At 38.9% G+C, this 16541-nt stretch overlaps 1 protein-coding gene across 8 annotated transcripts in view; it reads left to right on the top strand.

The window, feature by feature from the left end:
* Positions 1-16233, top strand: part of CARF (calcium responsive transcription factor) — a 30539-nt gene extending 14306 nt beyond the window's left edge. For 2 of the 8 annotated variants that reach the window (XR_008483105.1, XR_008483100.1), the window contains exons 8-18: positions 665-785; positions 1686-1829; positions 2245-2478; positions 2873-3035; positions 4023-4098; positions 5704-5834; positions 6828-7191; positions 7667-12096; positions 14074-14237; positions 14624-14677; positions 15700-16233. Coding sequence is in view for 1 of the 8 variants with exons in the window: in XM_054277543.1 (XP_054133518.1) it covers positions 665-785; positions 1686-1829; positions 2245-2478; positions 2873-3035; positions 4023-4098; positions 5704-5834; positions 6828-7191; positions 7667-7785 (1352 nt within the window). In the remaining 7 variants the exon portion in view is untranslated. Of the gene's footprint in view, positions 1-664; positions 786-1685; positions 1830-2244; positions 2479-2872; positions 3036-4022; positions 4099-5703; positions 5835-6827; positions 7192-7666; positions 12806-14073; positions 14238-14623; positions 14678-15699 lie in introns of those variants that run through there. The other 6 variants (XR_008483101.1, XR_008483102.1, XR_008483103.1 and 3 more) reach the window with 6 other exon arrangements.
* Positions 16234-16541: the final 308 nt, after the last annotated feature.

Consider the following 16541-nt stretch of genomic DNA (forward strand, 5'->3'; position numbering starts at 1 on the left):
ATGATGCCACATGACATGGAATATGACTTTGGTCATTTTGGGTCAGCTGTCCCAGCTGTGTCCTGTCCCAGTTTCTTGTGTCCCCCAGCCCCCTCATTGGTGGGGTGGGGTGAGAGGCAGAAAAGACCTTGACTCTGTCTAAGCCCTGCTCTGCAGTAACTAAACACCCCTGTGTTATCAGCACTGCTTCCAGCACAAATCCAGAGCACAGCTTCACTCTGGTTACTGGGAAGAAAGTTAAATCTATCCCAGCCAAAACCATCACTCCTTTGATTTCAGCTGGGGATTTTCTCTGTTGTTTTGGGGGTTCTGCTTTTTATGTTTATTACCAGTACTGTGCTCCTTTGGTAGCTTGCAAGACTTCTGATCTTATAAAGTACTGGTGCTCACCAGGGCAAAGGCCAATATTTTGCTTCACATATTTGAGGAGTGCTGTGAGGTGTAATAAGTTTGAGAAATGGTTTAAAGTGCTTTGTGTTCTTACATGCTGGGAGAGAAACATTTGCATTGTATTTGCTTGCTGTACCTGAGGGTTCTGCCTTCTGAAGAGTCTGATGGCAAACAGAAATGACTGCTTCAGAACTCTCATCTCTTCTGTAGTTAGTATTTTACTGTAATGAATTAAGTGGTTCCTTGAACAGAGTGCATTACTTTCTGTTTCCAGGAAGCAGAGCCATTGTAATGGAGTGCCAATATGGGCCAAGGAGGAAAGGATTTCAGCCCAAAAAAGCTGGTGAGCAGGAAAGCACCTCTAGCCAGCTGTACAAAGCCACTTGTCCAGCAAGGTAAGAATTATATATAAAGCTGTAAGAGTGACTGAGCATCCTAGGAAAGCATTCTTTCTGTGAGCCATGACAGAGCACTGGTTTGGGGTGGTAGCTGATACTCACAGCTCTTGTAGCTCTTTTGCTTTATCTCCTTGATAATTTGTGGTTGATACTCTTGTAGAGGTAAGGAGGAAATGCAGTCCTGTCTGACTGAATAAGGCTGAAATTTGATAGGTTCTCTGTATGCAAAGTAGCAATACATCACTCTATGAAATACAAGTGGGATTCATTATCTACCTGAGCATTCACAAGTTATTGTGGTTTCCTTTGGTGACTATTTCTGCTTCTAAAACTTTGTCATCTTATTTGTTGTTTCTTCAGGCTTTTAATTGCACTGATATCAGTCAATCATCCTAATTTAGCACATGTCCTGTGTGCTGAAAGAATTACAGTTCTTCCTGTTCACTGGGGATTTTCTCCTTCTTCAACACTAATGGTTTTTTTCCTCACCCTTGAGCATTCTCCTGGGTGCTTGTTCAGTGTTCACTGAGCTCAGAGTGTGCTTGATAATAGTTGCAGCTAGGTCTGTATGTGCTCAATTCTGCATAGCTGGGTGAACTGCAGCCTGTTCACAATTGGTGTTGTGGTTTTACTATAGTGAGGGACGAGGGCTTTTGCTGAGGAGTAAAATCACTCTGGCTGAGTGGCTTCCAGACCAGAAGTGTGTCTGTCAGCATCCATATCTATTAATGTATCCTTAAGAATTTGAAGTTCTTTTAGAGACTCCTCACACCTGACATCACTCTGCTTGAACTTTTTCTATATTAATGCCTGATATGAAGTAAGTGGGATTTTTGCCTTTCCCTTCCCAAGGACAAAGTATACTGATGGAGAATTTTTTTTATTCCTCCTTGGAAGGATCTATATTAAAAAGGTCCAAAAGTTTCCAGAATACAGGGTTCCTACTGACCCTAAAATTGACAAGAAAATCATAAGAATGGAGCAGGAGAAAGCATTCAACATGCTGAAGAAGAACTTGATAGATGCTGGTGGTGTCCTCAGGTGAAACTTCCACTTTTTCCTTTATTTTCACAAATGAAGCCAAAAAGAGCAGTATTTTACTTGATTTTTTTTTTTTACTTAGTCACTTGTTAATAGTAAAAAAATCCACAATGTCTTTAAGACTTCTGTGGCAGTGAAGTATTAATGTGTTAAGCACTAAGCTAAGGAACTTCAGCAGGTGTTTCCATGCAGGATATTGATAGAAATAGTTGTATTGTTTTAGGGTTGATCTAGTTTGTTTTGCATTGAAAGGTATGAAAAGGCCCCAAGTTTTGAAAGACATCTTCTTGCTCAGGGGCTGTAAAAACTTGTCACACTGACTAGGTTGTTGGTAGTCCTCAGACTGTTCCCCCAAGACACTAAGTTTTTGCCTTTGTTTGAGAATTGTGTGTATAACCTCTCTCCTTCTTGCTAGGTGGTATGTACAGTTACCTACTCAGCAAGCCCACCAATATCATGAGATGGAAACTTCCTGCCTCCCTCCTTCACCATCCCATCTTTCTATGTCTTCTCCTGAGGAGGAGGAGGAGGTCATTAGGGATGAGAACAGTACTCTGCCTTCTCGACTTCATCCTCAAGTGGCAGACAAGATCCGAGAGCTGGTGTCTCAGGGAGTGGAGCAGGTCTATGCAGTGAGGAAGCAGCTGAGGTACAGAACTGTCTGCAGTGCTCAGTCCATAGTGCTATATCTACTTCTGTAATTGATTCATTTGCTTTGCAGCTAAAGAGCAATGATGGTGCATTATTGAATCTAATTCCCAGATGTCCTAAGTCTGTTTTTCCCAACTTTTGATATCTTTTCATATCATTGTAGATAGCCTCCTGTAAGAGCTGCTGTACTCTTTAAAGTTACTTGAATAAATGGGGGTTTTAAATTCCAAATTCTGTAGCCAATGCACAAAGAACTGTCTCAGTAGATCATCTAGCTTGCTTTTGTCTTGTCATTGCAACAATGGGAGGGAGAAGGTAACAAGGTCTCTTAACAGCAGGAAATAGTGGAATATATTTAAGTATGGTAATAAATGTCCTTTAACATATGACAGAAAGTATGTGGAAAGAGAATTGTTCACACCTGATGAAGTGCCAGAAAGACATAACCTGTCCTTCTTCCCCACTGTGAATGACATCAAGAACCACATTCATGAAGTGCAGAAGTCCCTAAGGAATGGAGAGATGGTGTATAATTCAGAAAGTATCCCAGCAACGGTATGTTGGTCTTTGTGTATCTTTTTGATTTTTGGAGTTAAATACTGGAAATCTTAACTTTTACCACTTAGCTGTATTTCATCCAGAATTTTCTGTGACTTTATATTTCCAGCAGCAATATTTTCTGTGGAATCTGTGGCTGAGTAAGTCTGGATTAAATGTGAATAAAATCTTCTGACCTTACTCAGTATTTATCTTGTCAGCAGTAGATTGCTGTTAGTTGGTTGACAAATGACACCATATTAGCACTTTTTGATGACTGCGTGAACTGGAAGCCATTGGCGTAGAAAAATTGACACGTGGCATAAAATTTTATTCATGGCTTTGTCACTGTCTATGTTTTGAAGAAGCTACTACTGCTTTTCAGTAGCTGAAAAAATGGGGGTGAAGTGTGTGTCAGATGCTGTCTAAATTAGGACTTAAACATTTTGAATGTGTTAATAATAATAAATGCACTTTATAGTAAGTGCAGTGAGGTTGGAGTTGAATCTTCTGAATGCTCAGTAACTGTTAAACATTGTTCCTTAATTTTCTTCCATGTATTTAGTATTAAAGAGTAGACAGTGATCCTAGCTTTCCCAGTTATGAGACTAATTGCTAGGAAATGGCTGATTTAAAATCAGCTTTGACAAACAGCACTGTTAAATCATGCTGTGTCATCAGTCTTTTCCCTCTCCCCACACTGGTGTAGCCCAGGTGAATGAGTGTGCTTGTTAGTTAGCCAAATGGTTTCACTATTTTATATTTTAAAATCTATTAAACTCTTAAGAGCACGTAAAGCAGATAATCTTCCTGATACACATTGCAAGTTTAAAAATCTTTTACAGTACTTTTTTTTTGTGAATCTAGAGGTCCTAAAATGCCTAATTATAAAGAGGTAAGAAAATGTAGTTTTAGACACTGTTTTCTTATCAGTCCTGTATTGAGCCTGTGTTCCTGTAGACAAGCTTGCACCCTTTCTGAGAACTGAGTTCTTTTTCCTTTCAGCTGCAATGGACCACAGACAGTGGGAATGTCCTCACAGAAACAGTGACGGTTGCGTTTGCCTCAGCACCTTCCGATGGTAGGACTGCACGTGTAACCTGTGTCTCCAAATGTCTTTTATTAGCTGTGTCACCCAAGTTCATTTTCCTTCCCAGGAGGTTGCTGTCATGTCCTGTCACTCAGGTGAACTTAAGAAGGATTATTTTGCCATAATTTTTTTGGTTGACTTTTTTTTTTATTTGACTGCATGTGTGGCAAAATAGGTGTAGTCATGATGGTGTTGGCAGAAGTATTAAAATTATAAATTTGGCTTTTATTTAGCATCTTCAAGCAAACAGAAAATTTAGTGAACTTTTATATGAACTGTATACATATTTGTTTTCACTTCAACATATATGTATGTTTTAATATACATATTTGTTTTAATATACATATTTGTTTTAATTTCAACTTGTGCCAAATGGAGACAACTGTACATTTAAGAAATCAGGCAGTAACAGAACTTGTTTGTGCAGAACTCCCTATCTCCATGTGATCCAATTTTCTTTGTAGCAAGTAGAGATTTGAACTATTACCTTTTTTCCCAGGGGTGTCACTGTAGAATACAACCCAGGGAGAGAACTATCTCTTCCTGCATGTGAACATTCACGTATGCATATGGGATCTCTGTATAATATTCAGAATAGTCTAAATATTTGAAGTACTTGTGTTCAAGAAGATTTATAGGTTTGTATGTGTCTTCTGGTCAGTTGTGATAGTTAAGAGAGTGCAGATCATTATGTATGTTGAAAAACCTGCCTCCACTCAGATTGCTGGAAATTTTTCCTGTGATTTTCTGGTAGAAAATCTTTTGCAATTGATAATTTTCAAATTTTTGCATTCACCAGACTAATCTGCATTCCCAGGGCAAGTTCCTCTATTACCTCCATAACAGTGGAACTAAGAAATAAGAAGCTGAGCACTGTCTGCCTGTGTCTGCATAAAGCTTAACCAAAATATTCTGGGTGGCTCAAATAGGAGTGATCTCATGAGAAGTTTTCTTGCTGAAATTGTTATAAGCAAATCTCAGTTTTTGCAAAACTTCAGGAAATTAGGTGCATCATTCTTGCATTAAATAAGAATTTTGAGGATATTATATAATCTGTAGGCTGAAAGACCTCCAGATAAATGGACTTTACATGATATTGCATAGAAGTTAATGCTGATTTCACAAAGATGGGAAGGGAGTGGTGAGACATAGAAAATTTCCTGTGTAGATCTTTGCTTTGAAAGACAACACTTTCTTTTGATACCTGTGTGTTTCTAAGCCCTTACTCAGGTATAGTTATTGTCAAATTATTTGCTGCTTTGCTAGAAATGTTTGAGCTTTTATGTTATGACTACAAATTCAAAGTACAGTGTAGGGTGCAATTACTTTGCTCTCAAGAACAGATTTATTGGTGCCTCTGGTTTTTGCTTTGTACAGATACATATAAATTTCCTGCATTATTGTCTTTTTGTCATACCCGGTCTTCTTTCTTTAGCAACCAAGCTCTGCAAAGGGAACAGCATATGTGTATGGATATGTATGTCTTCTGTATATCTGTATTGAGATTGAAGGGAGTTTGGTTCACAGGGGAGGCTTTTATTAAACAGGAAGAAGAGATTTGTCATAACTGTCTGCTTCCTCACTTTGGCACCACAGGGAGCTCAGGAATCGAGTCAGTCATCACCAAAGCAGAATCCAACCAGAGCGGGGAGCCCTTGGTACCAGAAACAGCTCAGCTGCTGTCTTCACTCTCCTCACTTCAGCCCAAGATATTTGCACAGCTTCAGGTACAGTCAGGTCATGTACAGAACATCAAACATGCTGTTCTGGGGGTGCTGGAGGCAAGCTAGAACAGCATGTTCCCTCAGCAGATCCCAAACGTAGCTGGCTAACACACACTTTGAAGTAGCTGTCAGCTCTTACTCTGGTTGCTCTTGCATGTCACATTTACCAGGTGGCTGTGGTGCAGGGGATCCCACTTCCATCTTTTGACACTTTGAAGTTAGGGTCTCCTGTGAAGGCAAAACCAAGAGGATAAAAGCAGTGGGTTTCTACCTCAAACCAAGTTCATTTTCCATGGTCCAGTCATTTCATAATGAAAATGCTGCAAAACTGAAGGGAGATAAGACAATCTTGTTTATTCCTTTTAAATCCTTCTCCAGCTCTTAAGAAAATATCTTAAAATCCTGAAACTGCTCCTAGCTCAGAGCTGTAAACATGCAAGTTGAAAGGCTGGAGAGGGAGGGAAAAGAATGTCGTGCTAAAAGAGCTTCTTTTAAAGCTCATCTCCCTTCAAAGCTGGCTCTCTTATCCCTCTTCCTTAACTACTCTGAAAATCTGCCTTCATATTTCCTGAACCCCAACAAAATGCATGATTTTTTCCCTAGAAAAATGATCTGTAGTAAGACTCTGTTCTACTTGCTGTTTCTTCTCTTTCTGAGGACAGCCTGACTCCATCTCACATGATTTTATTTAAAGCAGTGTGCTTAGCTTGTAGTACCCACCTCTTGTGGGAATGGACAGTACTGGGGAATGATCTGAAACTGAACATCAATCCAAAATTAGAACTTTATGGTCAGAAGCAATCTTCTAAATGCTGCTGGATTCCATTGTCCTAATTGTTTTCAAGTACATTTTGAGCCTAGAGTTGCTGGGATTGAGTGTTCAGAAGAGTTAATGAGTAGGAAGTCAGAAGGCACCAAGACAATACATGCTGTTAAATGCAAACTCCTTCTGCTGTAACTACTGCTAGGTTGGTACTTCTGCCTTCTCTTCCACAGGGATTACAGCTGCAGTCAGCATTTACCTCGACAAATGGATCAACAGCCCTGCTAGCTGTAAATAACCATTCCCCTCCCAGCCCTGCAGGTCTCCTGGATTCCCTGGGGAGTGCAATAGGCAGCCATTCTCTAGCACTGGCTCAGGGGCACAGTCTGCAAGGTGCTGGTCTGACACAGGACAGTGCTGCTGTGCCTGCTTTTGGGGCTCTGCCTGCCTCTGATCAGAGTCTGCTTGCCATGGGCCAGCTGGTGCCAGCTGAAGGGGTGGATGACTCCAGAAACCTGGAAGGAGGAGTGCAGCAGATCCTCTTGGGAGATGTGCAGACTATCCCAGTACGGATTGTGGACAGCCAGCCAGCACTTAGTAAGTTGTAGTTTTCTCAATAATATGTCAATAATAGAATAGAGAAAATACAGTGGATTTTGTTCTGGCTGTCTTGAAGAAAGGAGACAAATGTGTTGATAGTGGGGAACTCCAAGACAGATTTCTTTCAGACAGTTCTAACTAGTTTTTTTATTTTTCTGTGGGAAAGGGGAAAGATGTTTTTTGTGGAAGGGATTTTATATCTCCAAACATTTTATTTTTTTTTTATAAATTGGTTTAAATATTGTTACTTGAGGGGAGCCTTACTGGAGCAAGTTCATGTCATCTTGCAATGCTTTAGAGCACAGTAGGTGACATAACTGGCTATCAAGCTAAAAAGCAGTAAACTTCATATATGCCTTAACTATTAGCTTGAGTTCCTGAAATATTTTTCTTTTAAATGCACAGTTACTGGGGCTGAAGCGTTGTCAATGGAGTTTGAACTTCAGTGTTTGATTTTTGTTTTGTTTTTAAGCTGAAGAAAATACAGAGGGTGTTGTTACTTGTGTGAGCCAAGTTAAACAAGAACCAAGAGAGAAAGCATTGTCTATGGAAACAGATAAAATCAGAGACTGCCACAGTTCCTCACCATAGTTCTTCACCTTCACCTGTGAAGCCTGGAAGGATTTTCAAATTGGAGAACTCTAAATGTCTTAGAAGGAAAGGCAGGTGCTCTCAAAGTACTGCCATTCTTTTTTAATTTCTGTATGACTTTCAGAATAAGCATATTTTAGAGTACTTCTGACAGAAAGCTGTTTTGCTTGGACTGATGGGGCTCACTACCAACTCCAGGTCATTCCGTTGCCCTGTGGAACACCACCTCTCTCTTCTGTTTCAAGTTTTGAGTAATTTGGATTCTATCCAAATGGCCATTTTGTTCATTGTTTCTGAAGGTCTTCCACAATTTAATTCCTTAGCTTTAGAATGTGGATCACAATGCTGGGTTCACATTTTCTGCTTGAAACCCTTGACTTTTATTGTACTACAGAGACCATAGAATCTGTCAGCTCCAAGATCACAGAATCCAACAGCAAAGTGGATCAGTATGGCAATGGTTTTGTGACAAAAGGAAGGTCCAGGATGCTAAACTTCAAAGTGATAAAGGACATGGATGCTTACGAAAATGCAACTTTGACCTGATCATAATGTTAATGGTGTGAAGATCAAGGAGTGGAGAAAGGTGAGGTTTCCAGGTGAACATAAGGTTGTATGATAAAGAAAAGTGTGTGAATTGTAACAGTGAATGTTTTTGACTTGACACCTTTGAACTTAAGTTCTGGCTTTATAATGAGGTTCATTGATGCATGCAGCCTTCCTTTGCAGCGGTACTGTAATTGCAGTTGGTCATAACAACTAAATGTAGGAGTCTTTCTCATGGAAAATGATTGATGCTGCCATTTCAGCTTATCTACCTCTTGCTTTGTGCCCTTGAAGCTATCAGCTCAGACAAATGTGATTTAAGCTGCTGTTGTTTGTTATGTAGGGCTTGTGGATACATTCCTAACAAAGAGAAGCCCAAGCAAACAAAGGAAGCAATCAAAGCAATATGTCCAAGTATGCTGTCACCACAACATTCAGAAAATATACTAATCTTTTTCAAAGGTGACATATTCTAAGACTTATGCGGTCCATACAATTCAAATAATTACCAGGAATCTTTAGAAAATAAAATGTGGTAAAAATTAAAGTTTAGTAGTATTTGAGGTAAAGCCATAGTAAGTGACAAGCACTGAGCTGCGTAATGTGTGACAGACATTTAGAAAAAAAATCACACCTACAAATAACTTGGAATCAATTTAAAGCTGTAAATGAAGTAAAACTGATAACAACATAGACATCAAGTTAAGCAATTGCATTGTTTACTTCAGATGTTGAATTCCTAGAGCAACATTCAGAGTAGTTTCTATACAGCAATAGGAGCCTTTTTGTTATTAGGTCCTGCTAACTAGTTGAGAGCTTGATCATAAAATAGGGGTTTTTTCTGCATGCTGTGGAAGAATCCAGTATGAGGATTCTCTCTTTTTCAGATTTGAAAACAAGCAAACAAATAACCCCAGGGAAATTTATTAGTTCATTTATGTAGAGAAGAAAGTGTTGTGAATATTATATGAACCAACATATTAACATTTTAAAATTGTTACTGTACCTTGCACTCAAGCATTCACAAACATCTTCTAAACAGTGGCGATTTAAAATTATTTTTTCATTTTATTTAAAGCTAAAACTTTCAAAAGCCTTACATTGAATTTGAGTTCCAAATGCCTTTATATGCAAAATCTGTTAGGTGCTGTATCTTAGTCTTAATATATATCAACTTCTCTGAGGCTAACTAACATTATAAATATTATTTGTTTAAAGCTAATGTTTCTGGGTTAGGTCCCATTAGAATTTTCCAACAGGATTATGCTCTTATTAAACAAGAGCCAGTATTTTATCAGGCAAGTGCATTAAAAAAATCTCCATTTTTTCGGAGCCTCTAATATTTAGTATCTACACTGACTTGTTTTATGGTATGCTTTACTCATTCCTAGGTAGGAAAAATCCCACAAGATTCATCTGTGGCACTTATTTATTTGGTTGGGGTTTTTAATCTTGCCTTATTTGTTTGTTGGTGGGTTTTTTTGGTAGGTCGTTTTGCTAATTGCCAAAATATCTCCCAGATGGAAGTTGTCTGCTGCAGTGTTAGTTCTGGAGCACTCACTCAGCAGTCCTCTTCTCTTTTCCAGCTCAAAAACTGCATACCAGAATGGGTACCTCCTTCTATGCTGCTGTGTTCAATAATTCCATCATGGCCAGCTTTTCTTAAAGTTTAAACTATTGCATTCCAACCTATATTCTCTTTCCCTCTGTTGCTCTTTTTCTGAGAATTTTTCCTCATTGTTGAGAATCCTTCTTTTCAAAAGAATAAATTACAGCTAAAGATTACCAGCAAGAGGTTGTTTCCGTTTTAGTTCCCTTCAAAGCAGACCATACATTTGTGATTGGAGCAAAAGCTTAAGGAAAGTCAAGTTATATTTCCATCAGTTCTTGCTTAGTTCCCTCATTAACAGTTCTGGTTTGTGCACAGTTCTTTCCACCATGAGCTACAATTTCCTCCTGTACTGTACAGTATTTCTGGTGGTATTTCTGGTTTTGACCTACTGCTCACAGCTGGAGAAAACCATCTTGAATTGCAGGTTCTGAAATTAATTTTGTATTCTATCCTGATTTGCATGGTACTCTGAAAACAATAGAAGAAAAAGCTGCAAGAATTTTAAATAAGCAATAAAGAATTAGTTGTTTTTAAAAGCTGGGGATCAGACTTGCAATTCTGTTATTCTATTTATTGGAAAATTTATTTTAAATGATTCTTGAGTCAATACTCACATTTTTGTCTTCAGTTTTCTTAATTTTTACAGAATTTCAGTTCTTTGTCTTCCAGATACATATTTCAGTTTATTACTGTGTCATTTATTTTAATTTAATGTAATAATTCTTTTTCAAAGTGTGTTTTACATTTGTTTTGTGTGTGTTGCTGAAGGAGGAATATGAACTCACCCCCATGTCCAGTCTCTATGTTTGATTTAATGTATTTTTTCACTAATATCCACCTATATTTTACAGAGAAGACTGTTATGTATCTGAAAAAGATCAGAAGTAAATGGTGCCACGTGTAATCGTTAAAGTTGTTTAAATAGAATACTCAAGGCTGATTTTTCAGAGTAGTCTGTGTAGCTTGATGCAGAATACTTGGTTATTACTTTGTGTTGGAATTGCAGATGTTTCCTTTTTCTTGTGGTTGTTGTGTGCAAGCGCTTATTTTGAAAATCTAGAATTCCTGACCTTCAACAGTACTGTAAATGAACAACTGATTCTCCAGTTATCCTTGGTTATCCTATGCACTTATCCTATCCAGTTATTGTTGTTGGTTGTCTGTAAGAGTGGTCGGTTGCTTTACAAGAAGAGATGTGCTTCTGTATGTGCATGCAAAGATAATCTTTTGGTAAAATGTAGAGAAGGTGTAAAAAGGTACATATCTATAGCTCTCATTCAAGGCTGGAGGCCTCTTGGATGGAAATTAATACTGGTAATGAGTGCTTTTTGTGGTACAAAATTATTGCAGTTTCCACAAAATTTAGAGGCACAAATGTCTGTGTATGTATGTGTATGTATATTTTTTTTCTATAGTAACTTAATGTAAAATATTCCTATTCAAATGTAAACTACTTGTTCTTTTCAAATACTGGTCTATTTTGTGGCTATGGGGGCTCATGGGGAGAAATGCAAGAGCTCTGTCAGGGCAGTGGAGATGGAGATGGAGAACAAGTAAGACAGCTTCAGGGAGAAGCTTCAGGTGGAAGAACTACTTCAGGTGGAAGAAATTGCTGAAAAGCAAGGATCCTGCTGGGAGGGCAGATGGGGGCTGTGCCTGGGGGGTTTTGGGGTTGAGAGCCCAAGGGCTCAATGCAGTTCTTGAGTCTATCCATAGTCCTCTCTATGCCAGTAGTGGATAGTGTGAGTTCATGGTAGGAATTTAAAGGTATGAAGAGAAGGGAAGCCTGCCCTGCCCTTAAAAGCAGAAAAGCTGCTTCAGTTTTGGTGAGCACCAGAGGCAGATAAATGACTCCCAATAGTCTGAGGTGCCCATTCTTAGCTTCTGATATAAAGAAGAAACTCCTCTTGGAGCTTCAGCCCAGGGCTGTAGACTCTTTTTCTTTACCTGTTACCAAGGAAAACAAACCTTTTCTTTCCAACTGAATTAACCTGCTGCTTTTCTCATCCCACTGACTGCAGCTCAGTATCTGCCCAAATGTCTCTTTCTTCAGACTTATTAAGGCTTCCACAGAAATCCCATGCCCTCAGGCCCTCCAATTCTCAGTGTTTCACTGCTGGACTGTTGAAGGAGCTGCTGAGTTCACTGCACAGGTAAACACTGGTGAGCTTTGCCCCATCAGTTTTTCTCCCTCTTTCCCCACAGTCATAAGTACATATATTCCTTTAAGTTGCAGTAAGGTTTTTTATTTGCCTGCTTAGGGGTTTATCATTGTGACTGGGATCAGTATGAAGGAGCCCTATTTTACAGACCATTTACATTCACAGCAACTGAAAAGATTTGATAAAACAAGGAGGAAAGGATGGTTTCTGCCAGCTGTTAGGGCTGACCTCTTTCATACCACTTGAATTCCTGATTCTGGCTGTGGGTAGTAGATGCCTGTTAAGTTGTCTGTCTGTTGGCAAAAGTGCAATTTTCTCCCTTAAGCCTATTCAAGCAGATAGGTTCTCAGATATTTGGATAGGAAGATTCTGTTCCATTAGGGATAGAAAGTGCGATACAGCTGAGGATGGTGGGGAACGTTACTGCTCTTTATAGGTCTCTGATGGGAAAATCATCTTTCATCTGCCTTGCCTTTCTGAACAAAGCTCTTGTAGGAATAGACTTCAGAGCCTATCCCATCAGTAGTAATTATCTTCTCCCCAAAACAATGCACCTCATTAATGAATGAAACCAGCCTTGTGTAAAACAGGTGGTGTTAATTTTTTAGGTCAGAAGCTATCCAGCTGGCCTATCCAAAAACAGCACCTAAGGCATGATCTGGGGGGGAAAGAAGAGAAGAGCAAATAAACAGGAGTGTGTGTGCATATGTTGTTTTTTTTTCAATGTAAGCTCTTACATCTTAGTATCCCATTCCATTTCTGATGCACATGACAAATGAAATGTTTATTTTCTGAAGGAATTTGAAGTGTTTTCTGGAGAGTCTTCAAAGGAGTGATCATAAATAGTATTGCTGTATCATGCAAACTACTGGTACATATTTGTCAACTAGGATCCCATCCTGTTCTTGTACAGAAGGGGTTTTAAAAGCATGGAAAGCTTTACAAGGAGTGCCCTTGTCCTAAGGAGTCTTCCTTGGACAGGAAAATAGGAGCTGTGGGAGTAATTCTCATCAGTAGTCTGTGTTAGCCTCTGATAGATAGAAGACACCTTGCAAAAAACATGTATATGATAGCCCCTCACACAAGTTACCTTTGGATACTTTGTAGTTTTAAAATACATATGCATACATATATAGATGTATGTACCTCAAAATAAAATGGAGACATGACTATAGTTGTTTGCACATAGTTCTTTAATACTATTTTAATTACACTTATCTGTGGTTAAATGATGCAGATATTTTAGGGCACATGCAGTCAGATCTTTTAATGTGGGTAATTGGAATTCATGTTTTTACTACAACCATCCTTCACTCTCTGCAGCGTGGCTCAGTTGGTCATTTGGCATGTACTGGCTTCTGTTAATGACATTCTGCCTGTTTAAACAAGAGCATGCTGTTCTGAGCAAATTAAATTTCTCACTCCTCCTGATCTTTTTTCTAACAAGGATTGATATGGCTCATCATGAAAATCTGTTTGTAGTATAGTGCTTTCACAAGAGTTGATCTCTGGGTCCTCACTAGGAAGGAACTAGAGGGCAAAAGCTTACATACTATTGGATCTGCCATTTGGACATTTGTCTAATTTGTCTGGATTTCTATAGCAGGACAGTGTCAATACAGCATAAACTGCCACTAAAATACTGTAAACATTCAGCTCTCTCCCTTGGTCAAGTGTTGATAGTTCAGTGGCTCCAGGAAAGATCATTTCAGAAAGGAATATTTCTGCTCTTTGGAGAACAGTTTCTGTTCTGTAGATACCATTTAGAACATAATTGGGTGTGGCAATCAAATGGCAGTAGGAGATCCAGAAACAGAGGTGTGTGTTGGCAGATCAGTGAGAGAGGGAGCTCAGTGCCAGTGTCCTTGTGCTAGACTGACATTGTCTGTGCTAGTCCTGAAAGCAGCCTTGACAAGCAGTGATTGTCTCTGTGCTGACATAGCTGTTCTTTCTCCTTGCCCACTCAAGAAGTTCTACAAGCCTTCAAGGAACGTGGAGAGCATGAAGGTGTGTAAGATCTTGTGAACGGACCTGCAGGAATGAAACAGAGGAGAATAAAATTTGATGACATGACTTCTATGTAATGCACTTTCTTTGGTGGGAGGAAGAGGATTTTCCAATAGAGAATAAAAGTAAATCTTCCTTTTCAGAATATTAGTATTATTGCTGACTCTCTCTGGTCTACTCAACAAAATGCCTAGTGTTTTGACAGATCTCAATGTTTTTATGAGTGTGTCCTAAAATGTTAATGAATACTCATTCATACATTGCCATCTTTGCATGTCATACTGAAACTGCAGGTCAGTGGCATCTCCTTGATCTCTTTACTGTCTCTGTGCATTTTATTAAAGTAAATAAAAGCTTGTTTATAAAGAAACAGCAGAGAGCTTTTATCCAGAGTCTTTCAGATACACACTTTTTACAGAGTAAGCTTTAACTTAATAATGTTGTATATTTCTAACCCTTTAATAACCTAAAATAACCAAAGCCTTTTCACTTTCTTTTTCTTTTTATCCAGAACATGAAGCATTCCAAACTACCCCTCAAAACCACCATGCTTAGAGCCTGAAAGGTTTGGCACTTTTCTTCCTCTGTAGGTGATCTTCCATCTGTGCTGTGTTCAGTGTCTTGCATCTAACACCAGAGTCCATAGTTAACACCTGTCCCATCACGTGAGGGCACTTTTTCATTTGCATGATCTACCTGGTCACTTGACAGCATGCCAGTAACAATTTCTGCAAACCACCTTTTGTTGATTAACATCTGTCACATCAGTTCTAGATGGGGCAAATTTTCTTTGTGCATGGAATTTGCATTGGTTTAGTGACACCAGTGGTGTCAAAAATAGTAAAGTCTCATGAACTGAGAGCCTTCTGTTGTGAGTTTGATCTTAATCTGAGCTCTGTCTGAGCTAGGGACAAATTCTGAGGCCATGCCTCTGTGTTCTGCAGTGCTTGTTGAGTGGAAGATAAATCTTCCAGCTCCCAAGAACAGTTGCATTTGTGTTTCTGCCTGATGTAAAGCTGCTGATACTAATCTCTTGAATGAATTCTGCTTTCCAGCTTAAGGGAAGATAAAGTCTTTGTGTATGAAAACTTGGTGGAAAATGTACAGAGAGTTGGGAGTGCCTAGAACAGTCACCCTCAAGTGTCCTTAATTTAGGAATAGGAGCTGGTAGAAGGAATAAGCAACTGAAGAATATAATGGAAAGTAGGCATTCCTGCTCTTTACATAGCATTGCCCTTACACAATACTTTTTCTTAAATATGTTCCTTGACAAACACTAGTCAGCAGTGAGAAGAAAACAAATCTCAATTTCTCCCCACAGCCAGCTTACAGTTTAACAGTGTTTCTGCAAATTAATCACAAGTTGGACCTAAAAATCTATCGTAGATCTAAGTTCAGTTTTGCTTTATCAGGTCACTGTTAAAGGTCAACTTTTTTGCATAGCTGTTTCTTTTAAAGCTAAAATTAAATGTGAGAGAGAACTGGAAATTTTGTTTCTAACAGAGGATACTTCAGTTGTCAGAAGTGTGCAGGTGTTGCCCCCTTCTCTTCCACTTTTATCTCTTAGTTCATTTGCTGTTTTCTCAGGATCATTTACCTCTGAGAGTAGTCCAGATAACTGTCAAGAGACCAGAGCAGAGAACAGAAGAGGAAGACAAGTTTGCAAAAAACTGCTTGCAGGAGATAGAAAGCTCTCAAAGCTACAGCTGAAGATGGCAATTTCTTATTGCTGAAATGGCTCCGTTTAGATGGTAAATGTTTTTTAAATATACTGCTTTTAAATTGTTGATTTTGTTACTATTTATGCTCTGAGCTCACATCTAATAAAAGATAGAATGTTAATGGTGTATTTTGCTTTTATCTTCAGCTGGTTATCTTCTGAATGCAAACTGGTCTGATAACTCCGTGGTCTTGGCTGTTGACAAAGCTGTTATCACATCTGAGCTGTTCTGTACGTGCAAGGAGATGGAGGAAGTGGGAACCTTCTTCACCTGACTTCTGCTGAGAACAGATGATCTGTGGAAAGAGGCCTTTACTGGTTTAAAATCAATATCCTCACAATAATTTCTTGGCTGCACAGGTTTTTCATGTCAGGTGCTAGTGCATCTCTAACTTTGCACATAATACAAGCCATAAAATTACCTCTCACTGGCTATATTTTTTGTTGTCTCCTACCACTGTACTCATTGCTTTTTGGGAGTGGGGAAATAGTTTTAACATGTTCTGATTTTTGACTTTTCTGCCTTTCTCCTGTTGCTTCTTTCTCATACTCAGAGCAGCACAGAAACAAATTTATCATTTTAGAAAATTTCTCTATCCTCAGTTTTGTTTGGGGGTTTTGTTTGAAATGTAAGCTATCATTGCATTTTGCTTAAGGAGTGGAAAATACTGGGGTGAGCTCCACTGTCCCCTTCACTCCAGAAGTCCTC

Source organism: Melozone crissalis, unplaced genomic scaffold (genome assembly GCF_028551555.1).
Source record: "Melozone crissalis strain CALT ecotype California unplaced genomic scaffold, PUWL_Pcris_2 ptg000023l_1, whole genome shotgun sequence".
NCBI lineage: Eukaryota > Metazoa > Chordata > Aves > Passeriformes > Passerellidae > Melozone > Melozone crissalis.